At 41.6% G+C, this 16,168-nt stretch overlaps 2 protein-coding genes across 6 annotated transcripts in view; one reads left to right on the top strand and one right to left on the bottom strand.

The window, feature by feature from the left end:
• nme7 (NME/NM23 family member 7) overlaps positions 1 to 4,593 on the top strand; it is a 34,622-nt gene extending 30,029 nt beyond the window's left edge. For all 4 annotated transcript variants that reach the window (XM_048252681.1, XM_048252680.1, XM_048252682.1 and 1 more), the window contains 2 exons: positions 3,647 to 3,754; positions 4,505 to 4,593. In XM_048252681.1, the coding sequence (XP_048108638.1) occupies positions 3,647 to 3,754; positions 4,505 to 4,537 (141 nt within the window). In that variant the 3' untranslated portion in view covers positions 4,538 to 4,593. The remainder of the gene's footprint in view (positions 1 to 3,646; positions 3,755 to 4,504) is intronic.
• Positions 4,594 to 4,595: 2 nt separating this feature from the next.
• atp1b1a (ATPase Na+/K+ transporting subunit beta 1a) lies at positions 4,596 to 14,791 on the bottom strand. 2 transcript variants are annotated; one of them, XM_048252684.1, is made up of 6 exons: positions 14,371 to 14,791; positions 10,876 to 11,004; positions 8,638 to 8,793; positions 6,878 to 7,059; positions 6,494 to 6,577; positions 4,596 to 6,159 (listed from the first exon to the last, which is right to left on the bottom strand). In XM_048252684.1, exons 1-6 carry the CDS (start codon positions 14,465 to 14,467, stop codon positions 5,899 to 5,901), a joined length of 909 nt encoding a protein of 302 aa, XP_048108641.1. In that variant the 5' UTR covers positions 14,468 to 14,791; the 3' UTR covers positions 4,596 to 5,898. The 2 variants fall into 2 exon arrangements, with proteins under 2 accessions (XP_048108641.1, XP_048108643.1); XM_048252686.1 differs by lacking the exon at positions 14,371 to 14,791 and adding an exon at positions 13,039 to 13,463.
• Positions 14,792 to 16,168: the final 1,377 nt, after the last annotated feature.

Here is a 16,168-nt window from a genome sequence, read left to right as displayed (position 1 = left end):
GTTGCTAGGGTACTTGAAGTCATTGCTAGGTTGTTGCTAGGGTGTCCATGGTGGCTACTATCAGAAATAAAAGAGTTACTACAGTGGTTTGCTAGTAAAATCATCTTGGTTGCTATGGAAACGGACATAGATGCTTAATTTCAATGGTTGCTAGGTAGGTGGTGGTTTAATATAGTAGGCTAGAGGCATAGTTAATGTTAACTGACAGTTGGAATAGTTGAACAGTTAAATAGTTGGATAGTTTAAATGGTTAAATTATTTAATAGGGAATTATTGTAGTGGAGACTTTGAAACAGTTGTGGGCAGAGGAAACAGTTGAACAGGATCTGTAGTCTTAAGAGAGCCAGATTGTATACAAATAGCCTGAGACAGACAGTTGCTGGAGGTGGCCGGAACCATATGGCTCTGGCCGGAACAGGGCACCGGATTCTAAGTGCTCTATTGTGATGCCATAATCGCCAATGTTAAGTCTATGGGGACATTTTTAATAGTTTTTAATTAATAGTTCAAAAAGTATAAAAGTTACAAATTTGAAAAATACATTCCACACCTGTCCTAAGTAAGACCTACGTAACGCAGTTTGAATGAAGTTTCTACATTAAACGGTTGAAGCCGCATTAAACACAGAAAAAGCGTTAGAAGAAGAAGAATAAGAAGAAGAAATCGGATAACAGTAGATTGCATTTTCATGCACTCTAATAAAAGCATAGAAGGGCAATATAGTCAAAGAATAGTTCAAAAGGTAAAGATCATAATAAAAAGAAAACATAAAACGCACAAGGTAAAATCATTTAAAGATAAAGAATAATGAATAAGCAAAAAAAAAAAAAAACAAAGGCAAAAGTAGTAAAAAGGTAATAAAAGACAAGGTAGAATAATTTTCAAGGCAGATTCAGAATTTGTAACTCAGGGCAGTTAGCAGAAAGCATCTGAGAACAGTTTGGTCTTGAGTCTAGATTTAAAACTGGCTACAGTTGGGGCCTTTTTGATGTCATTCGAAAGTTGGTTCCAGAGCTGAGCCGCATAGCAGCACCATGTTTAGTTCTAACAGTAGGTTTTACTAACAGGTTTTTCACTTGGGACCTGAGAAGACGAGAAGGTGTATACTGCTGAAGCATGTCTGATAGGTATTTAGGTCATACCTGTCAACACACTCCCGTTTTTCCCGGGTTTCTCCCGTATTTCAAGGTCATCTCCCAGCACCCTCCCGTTTTGTTATTTCTCCCGGAAAACTCCCGTGTGTTGTTGTGTTGTGTTGTTGATACACTGAACCAAATCTGACAGCAAGCAGTTTTGGAAGTAGGTTGACAGGTATGATTTAGGTCCTGCTCATTTTCTTCTCATAGTTCATTGACAAACTCTTATCTTTAGATATTAGTGCTTTACTCCTGCATATATTATGGCTTGATTTTTGTTTCCATTACCGGTACTAATGTAAATGACTAGGCATCATACTGTGCAAAGGTCATAAGCTAAATATAAAAGCACCACCCGTATGATAAATGCTCTGGTCTATCCAGCATATTTCAGCTAATTTCTCAAAGCCTGCTCTTAAGCTAGATCCCAAAACTTGTGAATGACTTTTGAGGAACTCTACAGCCATACATAATCGTATATGATCCAGTCAGTTAAGGTTTACGCGAAACATTTACTTATACTCATAGTGATCACAATGAACAAAGAAAAAATGAATCGCCTATACATTCTAGTGATTGCAATGAACAAAGGTTAATTTGGGGGGGTGGTAGCGTTGTGGTTAAGGACTAGCATGAATTACCATGTAGCATTCAGTAGCCTGAAAAGTTGTGGGTTCAGTTTCCGGCCTCCACCGTTGTGTGCCCTTGAGCAAGCAAGGCACTCAACCCCAAGTTGCTCCGGAGACAGTGGTCCTTGTTATATAACTGACATGTGTAAGTCGCTTTGGACAGCAGTGTCTGCTAAATTAATAAATGTAAATGTAATTCAAAGGATAATTCCAGTCAGTCTATCCCAGCCTCTGAAATCATTGTGTTGTGAAAATGATGAAGTGGTTCTAAATCCTGTAGATTGAGTAAAAGAGCGAGTCTTCTTCTCTCAGATGGCATAAACCCTGTTTCCCCCTGCCAGTTACCCCAAACTATAATCACCAAGATGAGTATTTCCCATGGAAGTGTGTGGGCTCCATCTTATTCCTCTAAAGAGCATCTTCGAAGGTAATTGGTATTGTGGTTGTGTGTGGTCCTCAGGTAGGCTCAGTGAGTATGTGTGTATGTGTGTGTGTTGTGTTGTGTGTTTTGTAAATGCCTCTTGAGCCGTTAAGAGTGTGTCTCCTCAGAGTGGCTCTGTCTTCTCTAGAGAGCCAGAGGGAAGAGGGGTTGAGTCGTCCGAGCCGGATGCCTGTCACTCTTTCCATTCTCTCCCTGCCCAGCGTATTTACGTTACGGCGGACGCCTCTCCTGCTGGAGCTGCTCAGGGGGACGGGGGGTGGGGAGGATTGGGGAGGATCATGTTTCCTCATGGCAGAGATTAGCAGAGGACAGTAGAGCCCGTCCGTGTCCTTGAGGACATCTCGTCACCATCCATTTTGGTGCGGGGCCTGTTATCTGTAGCTGTGGCTGGTGCTGTGGCCGGCTCAATTGAATCCCTTATACCGTAGATTCCCGACTCTAACCCGACTCTTTCAAAACATAAAATAAAATGGACTTCTCAGCTCTCGGTCCCAGTCTTGGTTCCATGACTCCACGGGATCATGGCCAAGCCCTACTCATGCAAGCCAACGAGCGAGGGACCAAAGGAGGCTGTGGCTGAGTGTGACCAGTGTGCAGCGCTCAGAGCAGGGTGCAGGGCAGGGGAGTGTTGTCTTAAGACACAAACGGAGGATGTGGAGTCGACCTCCGAAAGAACAGCAGGGCTGATGCCGACTCATCTGTCGCATATGGACTTGCTAGAGTAAACATCGGTCGTGTGTCCTACATGCAAGCTCCTTGCTTGCAACTCTCCCCACACTTTTTTCCTGTTCTCAATCTCAGCAGGCTGTTAAAGGCGTAATCTGATTTTTTTTTGTCCTTTGGTTTTCTGTCACTCTCTGTGTACACACTCAAACAAAACTCCAGTGTTTGTACAAGTGCTGGCTTTTGAGCTAACATATCAACCAGAATAAATAAAATATCATCAGAATCACGGACTGTACTATAATAGTATAGTAACTATCCTATACTATAGATGACTTTGATCGTTTGGTTTTTTCAAGGTTTGTTTTTTTAGTTGGACAGTCAGCTGTCCGTTGCTAGCCCATCCCCACAGCCATGTTTTTGTGTGCTGCTTCAGGACCACATGCTCAGAATGTTGAATGGGGGTCCTCTGCCAGTTTGCTCTGGTTCGCTGGGTGTGTTTGGCTCCCTTTTTACTGAATGAGAGACAAGAATCTTTCCTTTTCCTTTCCTTTCCATTTGTTAAAGCAAAAGAAGAAGCAGCAGTTTGCTCGAAACGACACACACATAAAGTATTAACAGCTGTTGATGTGCAAGGTTTAATTTGTCTGCACCCAACAAGTAATGTTTGAGGATGTGTGTGTCCTCCCTCCAGTCATTTGTTAAAGTTGTCACACCCACACTTCTGACATCCCAACCTTTGACATGGCGGGCCTGGTCTTGCTTTGCTTTCACAGGAGATCGCTCGACACCTCCGACCCAGTACTTTAAGAGCGTTGTACGGCAAGAACAAAGTTCAGAACGCTGTCCACTGCACAGACTTGCCTGAGGACAGTGTCTTGGAGGTAAGAACATGTCCCAATTCACACCCATGCTTCATTCATTAAACTAGAGAAAGCAACGCACACATACACATACACACACACACACTCATGCACACACATATAGGCAAACACCATACTATATAGCCTTTCAATGGAGTCAGTTCAAGGAGTCACTTTGGAGGCATTCAGAGTTCGCCTTCACAAATGACTGGCTTCTCTTGTGAGTCCAGGCAGAAAAGGCCAGCTGAAAGCAGAGCTGCAGCTCCATCGGCTTCCTGGGTCTCATGACCCGGCCTAGTAGGTGGAGGCTGGTCCACATCGCCCAGCTTCAGGGGGAGGGCAGTGAACAGTGGACAGCAAGGTTGCTTTAGACAGAGCGAGAGAGAGAGGGAAACATTGTTTCGACCCATTGGACGTCATTGTTTCAAGCTCCTGATCTGTTGAGCAGCCGACAAACGGCTCCTTGTTAATCATTTGCCAAGTGACCGGCTGAGCTGCCACATTCCAAGGACCGCAGCCTCAGTGGACACACACACACACACACACACACTCAGTGTCATACTCACAAATACACATGTGATTTGTCATTGTGACAGTTGGCAGGCCTGATTGTTCACACAGTTCATGAAAATAACAAAACAGATGGAATATTTATGGTAAATTATGGGTACGTGTTTATTTGAACATCACAATGGTCTAAATGTCCATCTTTAGAAAATGTTTCAGATTTTGAACTGAGAGTCTAACAATAGTTTCTCTTGTGTTCTACAGGTACAATATTTCTTCAAGATTTTAGATGGATGATTGTTTGTTTGTTTGTTTGTAAAAGCTATGTAAATAAAAACAAAAATTGAGTCTGACAAAGTATTGTCCATTTATTTGTTTAGGTCTTTCTCAGATTAAATAAAATGCCAAGAGTAGTTGGACTCTCGACAGATGTTCTGATGTTCAACATTGACTTCACTTCAAACACCGACAAAACATCCTATTACAAGGGGGTACTGCATCGCGTCTGATGAATTTTTTTATGTTTGACCACTGACTTTGGTATTTGGATTCATACATTACACTTTTTTCCTGCAGAAAAAAATTGTACAACTGCATAAATATAAAACTCTTCCACCATGAAAATGGCTAAAACATTCATTAGAAAGTTACACCACATTGTGATGTCTCCAGCAACAAAAAAAAAAAGTTTTTGAAAGCTCTGAGTTGCCACTGTTGCCGCTAAGGTGACAAACATTCAGGCTAAACACACACTAACTTACACTCTAAAGTTAAAGGAAGTAAAAGAATTCAACAGAAATGTAATCAACACATAACCCATTGCAAGATGATCAAAAGAAAAAGAAAGGAGAAAAAATGTGACATAAAAATAAAAATTTCCCAAAAATCAACTGAAAAAGACAGAGAGACTGAAGGATTCCACCGAGCGCAGCCCTTCACACACCCACACACTCTGAAGAGACTAGGGTGTACAATGCCAGTATTTTCAGTTAGTAAAGTACACACACTTTCTCTTTATCTCAGTCTTTCACACACACACACACACACACACACTCACTCTCCTCCCTTCTCTCTATCTCTGTCACACTCACACACACACAAACACACAGACACACATACAATGACTTCTGAACTCACATAAAAACACACGGACTAACATACAGAGTAACGCGCACACATAGACGCACACACACCTTGGACCACTAAAGCTTACTCACATAAGACGACAGAAAATTACAACATGGCTTGGAAAGGACCACTGTATGCGATTACTGCACAGCACACTCCAAAATATATAGAAACCACACTAGGCAGAAATACTTATGAGACAGAAACACTGCTCGCTACGTCAGTAGTGGAATCATAATTTACAGTAATAAATGAAGATGTCCCATGGCTCAAGGAATATTTCATTTACAGTAGAATAAATAAGTTGCTATTGCTACCTGCTATCGCTTCCTGTAATTTACATTCTAACCCTAGACATATGCAGAAAAGCTAGTGTAAAGCATACAGATTAAGTGTAGGTCCCATAGGTTATGAGAGTTTGTTCAAGACTAGTCGTGTTTTTTTTTTTTATTCAGTTTTTATTTTCATTTTTTTTCTAATTCAGTATGTGTTGAAATGGGCAGATAATAGCGCTATTTTCATAGCTGAGGTCATGATGATTTGACATTGAATTTGAATTCAAAGCGTCCCTGATAGCGGTCTTTCTCACTGTAGTCAATGTTGTCTCCAAATACTTTGCACTCAACGCGCAGGTCTTCGTCAAAGGTGAGGTTGTTGAACTTGACGGCCACCAGTGGCTGAAGGTACTGGGGGTGCAGCAGCTTGCCATAGTAAGGGTAGTACTGCAGGGGGAAGCCTCCCTTGAAGCCAAAGTACTCAATCCCTGAGATCTTGTTCTTGTCCTCCTCTCTCTGTTGGAAGAACACAGGGTTGTTAACAACCAGATTCTAAAATTGTGTGATGATCTAATTCTGATTCTATTTCTATGAGGACAACTTCTTCAATAAAGCAGTTGCAGTTGATGCCAAAGTTGTAAAAAAATAAAAAAATGTTAATGTTGTTACGTTGCTGTTAATTAAAAAGCCTACTAAGGGAAACAAATACAGAAAGTGGGCCAGGCATGTCTTTACATCTGGCACCACTGTTAATTCATTTTAAAAAACACCATATGTTATTGCTTACTCTGTAGAATATACTTAATATACAGTGTTGCCAGTGATCCGGCATGCCTTCTGATGGTGTTACCTTGTTGGTGCAGTACATGGGCAGCACAAAACTCTGGAAGTTGGCCTGAGCTTCTAATGGTAGGGTCGTATTGGTCTTTGGTGGCTGAAAGAAAACATTTCGGTCAGTCTTCACACAGCTAGTTCTTTATCACATACAAACTTAAAGGTTCAGTCAGCTGTGATTCTGATGCAACGCTGTTGCTTTTTCAGTTCATGAGCTGTTTATGGTTTGCACCTGATCCACTGTGTTCATTTCCCATTTACAAAGCCAGGACCATAATATTATGCGAACAGCCATCACAATGAACAGAAGGCTGAGCAGTCTGTCTGTCTGGATTAGAATCGCACCCTGTGGCTTTAAAGACCTGACATGAGAATGACATGAGGATGCCCGTTTGCTCACCTTGGGTCTGAAGTTGACGATGCGGTTGAGCTTGACGATGATGCAGGGCTTGCCCTCCTTGAAGCCATAATGGCCATCGGCTCCTGAACAGCTGCCTAGCCAATCTCTTTGGTAGCGGCAAGCTTTCCTGAGTCCTCCCTCTCCGTCCAGCTCTCCGCGGTTCCTATAATCCGCTGGATCAGCTAGAGACAACAGGAGATTGTCCATCAGTGAGGTTGGATCACAATATGCTCACTTGTAACTGGCATAAGTGTATGGTTGAAACAAAGACAGAAAGAAAGAAGCAAGCCAGTTTCTGAAGTAAAGCAGTAGAGTCTCTCTATTCTACACCTTAATATAGATTATTTCAGCTTACAAATATAACCGAGTCAACTGAGTCACATTCAACTGGCTGCTAAAACACCATATAGTTTGGACACATCTCTACAAATGATTCCACTGTAACCCTGCACTATAGCTGACAATGGAATGGATGCCATAACTGTGCAAGCTACACACCAGTATTAGGCCTACGCCTTCATCATATGGCTATGATGCCCAGGAATCCAAACAGCAACAAGAGTAGTGCTGACACCTACAGAATAGATAATGTTGCCTTTCAATAAAACTTTGGTTGTTTTCCACAACAGATGTAAAGGGAGTCGTTTTAGAATGCCCCAAATGTTTGTGTTTCCACATCAGGGCCTCTTTGGAGGAGAAATAAGTAGGCCTAGCTACTCCAGGGCAGGCTCTTTTCTGGGGCCCTAAAACTGCTTGGTTAGACTTGCAGTGAGGACTGACGCTCAATGATTAAACATAACAGCAGTACAAGTCAACAAGAGCCATGAAAAAAACACTGAGGTTACATACATTTTCACCTGGCTATGCAGTGAATACAGAAACAAGAAACAATAGCCTACATAGCTAGCTTGTTGAGGTAACTGTCATACAAACAAAACAGCTGAAATATAGACCTTAATTAATATTCAGTAGTGCTCTTATATCAAGTAATTACAACTGCCAAGAAGCCATTTAACAAGTGTGCTAGCAACTATATATCCAAAGTCTACTGTTAACTATAACTATTTAACTCTATCAAGAAATGCTTTAATGACCTAATGTTGGTGCTGCATTAGTTGGTCATACTTGGCGTGAATTGGCGTCACAATTAGCAAGCAAAATGATTAGTCTACACATAAGCCTAGTGATTCCTGCAATACAGTGGCAAAGCAACCAGCAAAAATGGCAAAGCAGCAGCCAAAAGGGCCCAGCAGTGGGCTGTCGCTGTATATTTCATACCACTTGTCCTATGAGTTTCTGTAGTGGGAATGTGCCTTTTGTGCCTTTTCCAATAGCTTTATCTTACCGTAAGCATGTTGTTACTAAGTAAGTTGTCTGTTTACTGCTGAATTAGTTAGCTTATACAGACTTTAATTGAACCCCTGTTGCATAGTTTTAGTTGTAACTCTGCTTACTCCTCTTCATAAGACTGAGAGGAGAACACTTTCAACACTGGACATTTAATTGGCTTTGACATAGACTTTAATTGAAAACAAAAATAAAGAGAAAAGGGGAAGGTAGGGGAAAGAATTAAAAGAAAGAAAAACAAATGAATGAATGACAGACAATGAAATACTCAGTAAACAGATTGCACATTATTCGCATAAGTGACACACACATGAAACTGCCAGAAGATGTAGGGGAAAGTATATCTTTATATCTTATAGAGTTTGCAGCAATGTATGTAAGTGAAATTTGTGCAGTAGTAGTACTTTACTTACTGCCACAGTCCTCATATTTCACCATGTCCTCCTGGGCGTCAGCATTGTATTTTTTCAGCAGCTCATCCATTGCAGTGACAATTTTTTCGTACGACTTTGGGTCATTCATGGAGAAGAAGATTTCTCCTTTGACAGAACGTGGGGTGTGTGACAACCCTAAAAACATACCAAAGAGCTTAATGTTAAAGTCTGACAAAACAAGAGTCCTTGCACTGGGAGACACTGCAAATCATTATCAGGGTCATGCTGAGTGAGCTTCAACATTGTGAAGCCAAGAAGAGAGTTGCTGTTTTGCTCCTCTCTACTTTGCTACATAGCCAGTTAGAGGGATTTAGGTCTTAGGTATTTCAAACTCGGTGATAACATTACACACACCTGTTTAACTGTTTATACCACGAAACACATGACTCATAACCTGAGTAAAATGGACCCAAGTCAGTAACTCATATAAACTCTCTCCGTAGCTCCATAGAGTGTCTCGGTACATGGCCACTTTACACAAGACAAAAACGAGCCTGTGCTCTCTGTAAACATTATTATGCACAATGAATGAAGTGTTAGCAACAAGTCTGTCCGTAGTTATGTACTCTCTCCATCTCTATCTCTGTCTTTCTCAAACACACAAACACACACACACACACACAAGGCTCAGATGAGCCTTGTGCTCTAAGCTTGGCAGTAATTTTCCACATAAGTCCCACACGAGGCCAGAGCTAGGCGTGGCATTGCCAGAGTGAGAAGAGGAGCTTGAGTGGGAGGAACCCTGTATTGTTTTCAAAAGGCGCCCTTTCTTTCTCTCTCTCGCTCCCTCTCTCTTTTTCTCCTCTCTCACAGCCGCTTTCCTCCACTACACACTCCTTGCGCATGTGCAGAGTTTAATAGCAAGGCGTCCTAAAAAACGAGCACTGTGGGGTTTTTTTACGGCAGACGCTTATTTTGTCCTAAAAATGTGGCAGGAAACACAGGAGGATCTGTACCACCCCGGTGCTGTTAGTAGGTGAAAGACCAGCGCTGGCTTTGGCTCTCCTACTTTCAGACAGAGCTTGTAAAAGTCTCTGAGCCAGTCCAACCTCCCCTGTTCTCCCTCCAACTGCCCCCACCCCCACCCCTCTACACCTTCACCAACTCCGGCTCACGTGCTGCTCTCTCACAATGGAAACTTTTGGCCCTTAAAAGAGAAGGCGGGGCTTGAGTGCAGTGAGCGTGTCGTCCACCTCCTTCCTTTATCAATGCCGCCAATGGAGGCCCTAGACCGCTCTTTTAGCTTGTGTCACTTCCTCACCCTTGCCCCTGGCCTGTTCAAACTGCCTCTCAAAGAAGAAATGGCCACTCATGGCTTGCCACTCGCCCCCTGGCAAGAAGAACCGGTGGCTTTGGTCTCAGCCAGCTCTTCAGAAATACGGCTAAGTATAACGGCAAAGCAGCTGTGTGCACTGTACAAACATTCATTGGCACACTCTGAGGAGGAGGGCTGAGCCTTGACACGGATGCCAGGCAACAGAGACCAAACTTCCTCAGAGCACGAAGCTCAAGCACGCAAAGCACAAGAGCCAAACTACACAGCCATACTGTTTCTCAGTGTATGTTGTTTGAGGCCAAAAGGTGTACACTTTTTTTCCTAGTTCAGATTTGAAGCAGTCCATCTCATGTTTTACAATTGTGGGCTCAGTTTGACTGTTTTGTGTTAGCTCCTGTAACAGTTCAACAGCATTATAATGATAATTACTGAAAACATCACCTCCCTCCCCCAGGGGAGAAGCAGCGTGGGTAAAGGAACAATGAAGGACAAAATGGCTGAATCTGAGAGAGGTCATACAGACCTTCAGACACATAAGAGAGAGCTGTCTCGATCTGTATGACATGACAAACTCAGCAAAGGCAACTCTTTCCTCAAACCTCAATCATAAAACCAGTCATAATTCACAATTCAAGTATGTTTTTTTTCTTTTCACTAATGATTAATATCATTACAGAGGTCACATGTCAGAGGTCAAAGATGGTCAAAACAAATGTCAAAATGTGCCCAAACATTATTCATACATTTAGTTTATATAGGCTAATTGCTTCAGGTATTAAGTAACAGGAGTAGCTTGACATATTGTATTCCAATATGCTAATACCCCCAGCTTAGCATAACAAAAACAAACCTCAAACACCTGTCAATATCATAATGGCCTTGGCATTTAAGTAGATATGGCATATGGGTAGAAAAGAACACAGCTAAAGGCATGCACTCACCTGGGGGTGCGACTCTGTCCTGGTACGTGGGCTTGTAGTCACTAAGGGTGAGCAACATGGCCTGAATAGTGCCGATGAAGATTCCAGCCAAGCATCCATAGAACACCACATAGAAGATAAAAATTTTAACTATAAAAGGAAGAAAGTAAAATTAGTAAAAATAGGCAGTGGCGTTAAAGACAAAACTTGCACAAGAATGAGATTGAGAAAGATTCATTGAATATGATCTCATAAATTTTAAGGAATGTGGTCTCATAAGCTGTAAAAACAAGCTTTAACTTGGTTGGAATATGGCAGATAGCATCTCACTATGAATGAATTGGACACAGCTCCACACTAAATCCATTCTTGAACAATCTTATATCTGAGATGTAATTCCAAGGGAGGACACTCAATTTTCACTTTTATCTGAGCAGAGATAACACAAGGTTGTCTCAACCATTAAACAACTGTTGGGAATACAATCTTATATATACTAGCTCGTATAGTTATTACATTAACTCACAAACACTGTCAAGCCATCAAGTCATGTTTTCTAAGGACTTCTTGAAAGTTACTGTTAGGTTAACTTGGATTCATTTGCAGGTGTATTGCTAATAGACTCTTGACTCCCAAAATGGCGGCGTTAATATCTCTATTCTGGTTGTTATGGGAACAATAAGGAATAGGGACGTAGGCCAGAATCCTCAATATAGGCCTATATATAATATATTCCATTATTAATTATGTGGGTGTATTCACATACTAGGCCTATTTGTTTACACTGGACTTATAGGTTTCTTTATCAACATCAAAAAGTTTTCACTGTTTTCAAACATATGAAGATATGTAGTAACCTTCTAATACATTGTCATTAGTGTAGACTAACTAAGTCTGATTGTATTCTGATTTAAATCTACACATGAGGCAAAACAACATATCTTGTTTAATCTGTCACTCTTTCCTTTCAGTTAGTCAGACGAACATACGATTGTTTCACCACAAAAACCACTAAGTCTCGAAAGACTAACCTGGCTTAACTTCTTCATAGTCATCTTCAACAGATTCAACAGGACAATTAACAGGCGTGAATAAAAACACAACGTTTTTTGTAGGTCAATAGATTCCAGTCAGCAACTCGGTCCCCACTCTGCCTTTTCTTGGAGGGTTTCTCAGACAGACTACATCCAGCCACCCCATCCCCCTTTCTCACATAGACAAGCTAACTGGTACAACTAGTAATTCAGATCTTTGGGGAGCTTGCACAACACTGTCCAAAATGTTGGCAATTACATAGGCTACAGTGGCCTTCAAATCTCCAGGAAACACATTTTACCCCTCATTGTTAGAATACACAATGGATTAACATGCCAATGCAGACTGGACATTAAGAGGATGAAATAGCCTACTTATCTCCAGGTAAACAGTAATGAAAAGTCTTCTTGGTAGTCACGACTACAATCTACAAAATACACTCACAAAATCATATACAAACACTGAACATTACATCCAGGCTTCTTGATGATCAGCTCACAAACTAAAACAAACTACAGAAGGCAAATAGACACTACATAATCTGTCTGAGGCATAAACTACCAAGCGTCAGCTCCAGTAGGCCTACTGACACCAACAATTAAAAAAAAAAGAGCGAAAAATCCCAGCGTTGCTATTGGCTAATCAAACGCGCTGGCTAGATGCTTCTTGGTGCCTTTCACTTCCCTTTCATGCATGGTACAGACCCTCCCCCATTGTATAATGCCAGCGACTACAGCTTTTCTCTCAACTCGACTGACACTGAAACTCAAACTTGTAGTAAATGGCAGCATGTTTTAACATAGCCTTCAACATTGAATGGCGGGTGAAGTTAAGAAGTATCCTACTGTTTACTCCGAGTCTATTAACGACAACGTAGCCTACAGAGGACATAAAGTGCAAACACATCTGTATGATTCCAACAACGCTCGTAAATGTCTGATCGAGTTGCGTAGCCTAGTGAAAGTTGCAATTCATCGCATGACGGAAACAATTACTAATTCGCTAACTAGCCTACTCTGTTACAGTGTAACAACTACCAGGAACATGGAGTATAGGTTTTGTCCAACTTTCGCTATTCACGAAAACAGACAAAAGTTGTTCTCCGACATAAAATTCACCATCTAAGATCATACACACTATTAGACCTACCTATCTTTTTTCCCCTTCCGCGGTAGGCTATAACACATGACATTCCTCATGTCACCGATTTAATATCAAAGCTGTGTGGGGGAAAATAAACGGCTATGCCAGCCCCGGGTGTTCACGTCGCCTTGGAGACACAGGGGCTTTTCCAGGACAATAAGATGCAGATAATGACGTAAATGTAAGAATATATTGTCGGGAAGTTGAGTGAAAAACTTTGTGGATAAGTAGCTAGGCCTAGGCCTTGACGACAAAGCACGTGAGTAACTACAGCATAGTCTTCGGGTCATCTGAGTCCGATTTGCCCTCACTTGTAAGATAAAAACGCACGGTGAAAACTGATAAAGTGTCACAAGGCCTCAGTCCTTGCAAATGCAAAATGCCGGCAAACGTAAGGGAAGCCTAACTGCCATGGAAAGAGAAATATTGCGGCGGCACATGGAAACAGGAAGGTGATTCACTGTATGTTCTTAATCTATGGCCATTATCGACTACATTACCAGTAGGCTACAGCTTCACATCAAATATATATATATATATATCCAAATGAAAATAGCCTATTAGAAATAAAATAATCTCCTCATGTACCCCACTAATTCGTAGGCCTATGATAAAAACATAGAGAAGACGCTGTAGGCTAATAACATTGTGGTGCTTTAGACATGAGCCTTCGTAATGTCTTGTTTTAGAGAACACGGCAAAGAAATGGCTAGAGTGATGTCTTAATCTTACAATGAGTAGCGTGTAAAATGAATAATGTATGTAAAATAAAAGACTAGTTAGCCTATTTGGCGGCGTGGTTAGTGGTAACGTTAATACAATTTCCTGTTGCCTACAGTCATAGAATCCCAATTACGTCCTTCAAAATGACCTCTTTCTCAAAGGACACCCATCAAAGCTTGCTTTTTGATGCCGACCTGTGCGTGAATAGTGTACGACTATCATTTCCCCAATCTAACCTTCTCTTAATTCAAACATAAATACTTAATTTGAACGTCTATAGACATACCAATTAGGCTACATTTGTCTACTTGTTGACTGGGCTTAGTTGTCATCCAACAAGTGAGCGCACAGGAAAGGGGATGTACATGTTAGATCATCGATAAAATGCTTTTGTCAGATTTGTCGACAAAATGCCTTTCTAAGGATTTGTATCAAGAAAACGAAGTCAAGACCAAACGTGTATGATCAAACAGGTGCTGCTATTTTCTCGAAGTCAGGAAATGGTGTGCGTAATGCATGGTCTCTGTGCAGCCGGCGCTGCGTAAGGGCTACTCACTCAACCACGTTGACACGACTTTACAAAATATATCCAGAAATTGAAAAAAGTGTGCTTACACCAACTGCTTCCTGTACGTCCCAAAAATTCCTTCTTTTCAGAATTCCAGACAAAGCTCCTCCATCCACCTTCAGTATCTTTGTTGGCCGCCGGCATATTGGATTTGTTTCTTTTTAAAACTTCCCTTTTAAGCGATTGTTGATTTTTTGTTGGGTGACTTGATGTACAGGGTTGACACTGAAGTCCTCAAAAATTTCCTGAAAGGACAGAGTCGTACCCGGTGCGTCCTGTTGTATCCACCCAATATATCCCATTCGGTGGCCGACTCCGCCTGCAAACTCGTTTTAATAAGTTACCTACAAAGAGGGAGGGCCAAGCTTGACAAATCACCAGCAGACATGCGTTTGCGTAATACAATCGTATGAAGGATTCTAGGCGTCACAGTCTACCGCATGGTGAGGGCTCACATCACTTTTAACATTCTGTCTGATTTTAACCTGTTGAGGAGTGAATTATTTAAGACAATGCCGTTCCCCAGAGAGTGAATTATTTTCCTGGCTCCTTCTAGAATTCTACGCGAACATTCTATAGTTCCAGTGTTCTTAAAATTGTTTCATGGCCGAAAAGTCCCTGAGGGTAATTGTTGCGTTGTTATGTTATAGAACCTTTTTCGAAAACGTTCTAATCACATATTTGTGATCGTACTCCCAGGGGCCCATCTGCATCTAAGTATAAGTATAAGTATACTCTTTTGATCCCTTGAGGGAAATTTGGTCTCTGCATTTATCCCAATCCGTGAATTAGTGAAACACACTCGGCACACAGTGAGGTGAAGCACACACCAATCCCGGCGCAGTGAGCTGCCTGCAACAACAGCGGCGCTCGGGGAGCAGTGAGGGGTTAGGTGCCTTAGCTCAGGGGTTCCCAAACTTTTCCACGACAAGGCCCCCCAAATACCACTAGGTTCTGGCCAAGGACCCCCTTGATGTTTTATTAATTAAACCCATCGACAATACTACGGCAAATGTAAAAATACATTAAGCTAATCCTAATAATTATTTTAGCCACAACCACATCGCGATGGAGCATACAGTGTGTAAAAATGTTATTTGGGCCTTTCTGCTATATGAGAGCCATCACTCTACTATTATTCCCAGTCATTATCATGGGACATTTGTTTAGATGTGCGTCACATTATTATAATGGCATTGTATAACAACCCTCATAGTATATTTTAAATGTTTCAAATGTATTTGTTTCTTGCTTTTATTTCGCCCCCCCTGGCGGTCCCAGCCGCCACTTTGAAAACCACTGCCTCAAAGCCACTTCAGCCGCTTTCTACTGGTCGGGGTTCGAACCGGCAACCCTCCGGTCACAAGTCCGAAGCGCTAACCAGTAGGCCACGGCTGCCCCATGAAGTAGATGTCACATATTTGCTCCTCAACAGGTTAATGTCATTCAAATAATTCGCCCCCCATAGCAATCATTAAGATTCTAATTGTTTCGTCACAATACTAGGCTATGGCATGGTAAACAGTACACATTGACGTATAGACCCTTTCAACAATAAAAACAAAAACAATGCTATTTGGTTCCCAATCTACTTCCTCTGCATTAAGATAACATATGGAATGTTAAAACGGAAGCCTTGTGGGGCCAACTATGATGCTGATAATGGAACTCTCTTGAAAGGGTCTATATTTAGGATTTTGTTTTAGGCTTCTTCATAAACAAATATCAACCACAACGTTTCTCCATGTAAATCTCGATCATGATGGCTCTTACTAATCTCTCAACCTGTAAGATACCGTGTTTTTATTTGGACCAGACTCATGTAAGATCCAAACAGACGAAACA

The sequence above is a fragment of the Alosa alosa genome, chromosome 9, assembly GCF_017589495.1.
Source record: "Alosa alosa isolate M-15738 ecotype Scorff River chromosome 9, AALO_Geno_1.1, whole genome shotgun sequence".
Lineage (NCBI taxonomy): Eukaryota > Metazoa > Chordata > Actinopteri > Clupeiformes > Clupeidae > Alosa > Alosa alosa.
This window is presented reverse-complemented; position numbering and strand designations above follow the sequence as displayed.

Excerpts from the sequence above, each read along its gene's own strand:
- atp1b1a (XM_048252684.1), bottom strand. The coding sequence starts at position 14,467 with ATGCCGGCGGCCAACAAAGATACTGAAGGTGGATGGAGGAGCTTTGTC. Across the intron at positions 11,005-14,370 it reads ACGTACAGGAAGCAGTTGGT|TTAAAATTTTTATCTTCTAT; the intron begins GTAAGCACACTT and ends TTCCTTTTATAG. Across the intron at positions 8,794-10,875 it reads GGACAGAGTCGCACCCCCAG|GGTTGTCACACACCCCACGT; the intron begins GTGAGTGCATGC and ends GTATGTTTTTAG.